The sequence below is a fragment of the Octodon degus genome, unplaced genomic scaffold, assembly GCF_000260255.1.
Source record: "Octodon degus isolate 3935 unplaced genomic scaffold, OctDeg1.0 scaffold00015, whole genome shotgun sequence".
Taxonomy (NCBI): Eukaryota; Metazoa; Chordata; class Mammalia; order Rodentia; family Octodontidae; genus Octodon; species Octodon degus.
The window spans coordinates 7,377,207-7,379,762 of NW_004524591.1; the positions used below are offsets into that span (position 1 = coordinate 7,377,207).

General features: G+C 35.3%; 1 protein-coding gene across 1 annotated transcript in view; it reads right to left on the minus strand.

Annotated features, from left to right (window-relative positions):
• Positions 1-1,094: 1,094 nt before the first annotated feature.
• Positions 1,095-2,556, minus strand: part of Snx13 (sorting nexin 13) — a 149,307-nt gene continuing 147,845 nt past the window's right edge. Inside the window, exon 25 of the mRNA XM_004626552.3 lies at positions 1,095-2,256. Within this exon, the coding sequence (XP_004626609.1) occupies positions 2,009-2,256 (248 nt within the window). The 3' untranslated portion in view covers positions 1,095-2,008. The remainder of the gene's footprint in view (positions 2,257-2,556) is intronic.

A 2,556-nucleotide genomic window follows, 5' to 3' on the forward strand; every position in this document is an offset into this window, starting at 1 on the left:
AGTTCTTTTTGGTATCACTGCAGTTATCTTGCAGGGCTCTGTCAGGATAATTTGCAATCTTACATGACCTTTCTATCCCTGGTTCACAGCCAGTATTTCTCACATTATATAGAAATGCCTTTTCACACATACGTACTAGGCTCTTACAAGAATTCTTCCGTATACATTTAGATTTAGTCTTGTCAAAAAATATACTTGAAATGGAGAGGGTATATATGAAAGTCATTGCACTTAGGCCATGCTGATGCTTCATATAGACATGTTTCACATATCTCACTTTTCAAGTCTTGGGTGGGGCAAGGAGAGGCACTGAGAAGAAATATTTCTTCCACCAGGGTTAATAAGGGTTTTTTCTTGCTTGCCATTTTGCAATGAAAGGGATTTCATTTATGGATGCCTAGAGACATGCAACACACACTGAATGTACGCAATACTATAAGTATGCGCAACATCATTATTAATAAATATGATTATGATGTAGCTTTAAAGGAAGGCTTTATTCTGTTAATAGGCTTCACTTTAGAAGTAGGATCTAAGTGAAAACAAGACAACAGTATCTTGTTCCAACGTTAAAGCTCCCAAGTAACTGGGATACCAATACTCTGTTCCTCTATCTTAAGCACCCAGACATTCTTTTAATACCAGGATCCTGGCTCAGTGGTCTAATAAGTAGCTTCACTATTTTAAGGTTTTAGTGTTAAATATTTTAAAACAAAAGAAGCTGATACATCCAAACCCTCAGTTAATGAAAGTATTTAAAACTATGCAGAAATCCTGCATACAAGGGATATGAAGACTTCTGAGATGGACAAAATGGATAATGAGAAAACTAGGAACTGCAGAGGCTTCAAAACTGGAAGGTATTTTGTTCTGTTGGTACAAAATTATTTTAGGGATTTGAACGTATACAGTGAGGGATTTTGCCTGCTAGCTTTATTTAAAATTTTACATTATGTTAAATATAAATAAAAGCATAGTTTAAAAAATAGTACAGTTCTGTTTTCATTATTTTCATATATGTACAGATTATAATTAGGAACTTGTATATTTGTGTATCATTAATCCTCTGATCTGCTATTTTTATAGTTATCTAAGGCATGTCTAGATCACAAAATTTAAAATCATATGGCAACTTTCAAGAGAGTACTGTTTTCTTTTAATCTCCATATTTTTAGAAAGACAATGTATTTGGCAGTTCTTCAAACAAATTATTCCCCTTCTGTATAATCAGTAATCTGTTAAAGCTAAAACTAATAATCTTGAAACTTAAGTGAAAGCTACCACATGCTTTTCTGCAGAGTGCCAAAAGAAAACTTAGCAAGAGCACAACACAGTCCTTAAAGCATGTATGAATTAATTAGCTTGTTTTATACCAATGAATATTAAATCTAACCAAACTTTTTGATTTATTTTACTTTATACTCAGAATTTAATTTTATATCACAAAATTATAATTATAGGAATAAATTATGTCATACTTTAAGGGCATTCTTGTCACTTTTCCCAGACCTGAAACAAATGTTGCAAAGATCATTTACCTGGCTAGTCCACACTACATCAAAATGCTGACACCAAATTACAAAATCATTATGCACAACAAATTTCTCCAAAGTGTACATTGCACAGTCTTCAACTGTTAAACAAATTAATGAATTTATCTGTGAACCATTGTCTTGTGCTTTCCTTAGCTCTGGCACTCTGTCACTGCTGGAGAATGCTGATTAGCTTGAAGCGGAAGGGACCGACATCATTCTTGCTTGAGATGGGGACAATATTCTCTCAGTGTTGCAAATTATGCACCAAATCATTTAAAACACAGAAATCTCTCTTGGTAGTGGCTGGACTATAGATGAGGATGAGCAGAACCAGTCTCGTGGATGTATTAACAACCTATTTTGAGACCCTAAAAGACTGGTGCAGATACAACAGTATATGAGTTAAGCCCCAGAAGATCTGTCCATATCATCAGTTCTGGACAAAATGAACACCAGCTTCACAGATTGTAGTGTCACCTTTTCTGTAAAGAAGGTGCTTGAGTAGTTTGAAGTTTCTGTTTATATTTCTGCATCTGCTTTGACCGTGAATGCAGTTTGTTGAAAAGTTCACGAAATTTATATTGTGGAAATAATGTTTCTAAAAAGCCTTCCAAGAAGACATAAACCATTCTCCTATTTAACTGGTTGTGCTGAAACATTTCAAAAACACGAAGAATACCTTTCCGTGTTGTCTCAGCTCCAATAATGTGCTTCAGTTCATCTAAAAGAAGAGAGGAAAAATGGACATAATTCTTTACTGAAGTAAAGGAAACACAAGCCTTAAACATGCTCTTGAATGAAATATGTAGTATACACAGCAGAGTAACCAATAAACAGTAGGTATTTAATACGTCATAGATTAGACTTAAAATATGTATGTGCACATACACACAACCACCATCCACTTACAACAGATATTAAGAGACAATATCGGCTGGGGAGATGGCTCAGTGGAGTAAGGCTTCCCTGGCAAGCACAAGGGCCTGAGTTCAATCCCCAGTTCCGGGGAGGGGGGGGGGGG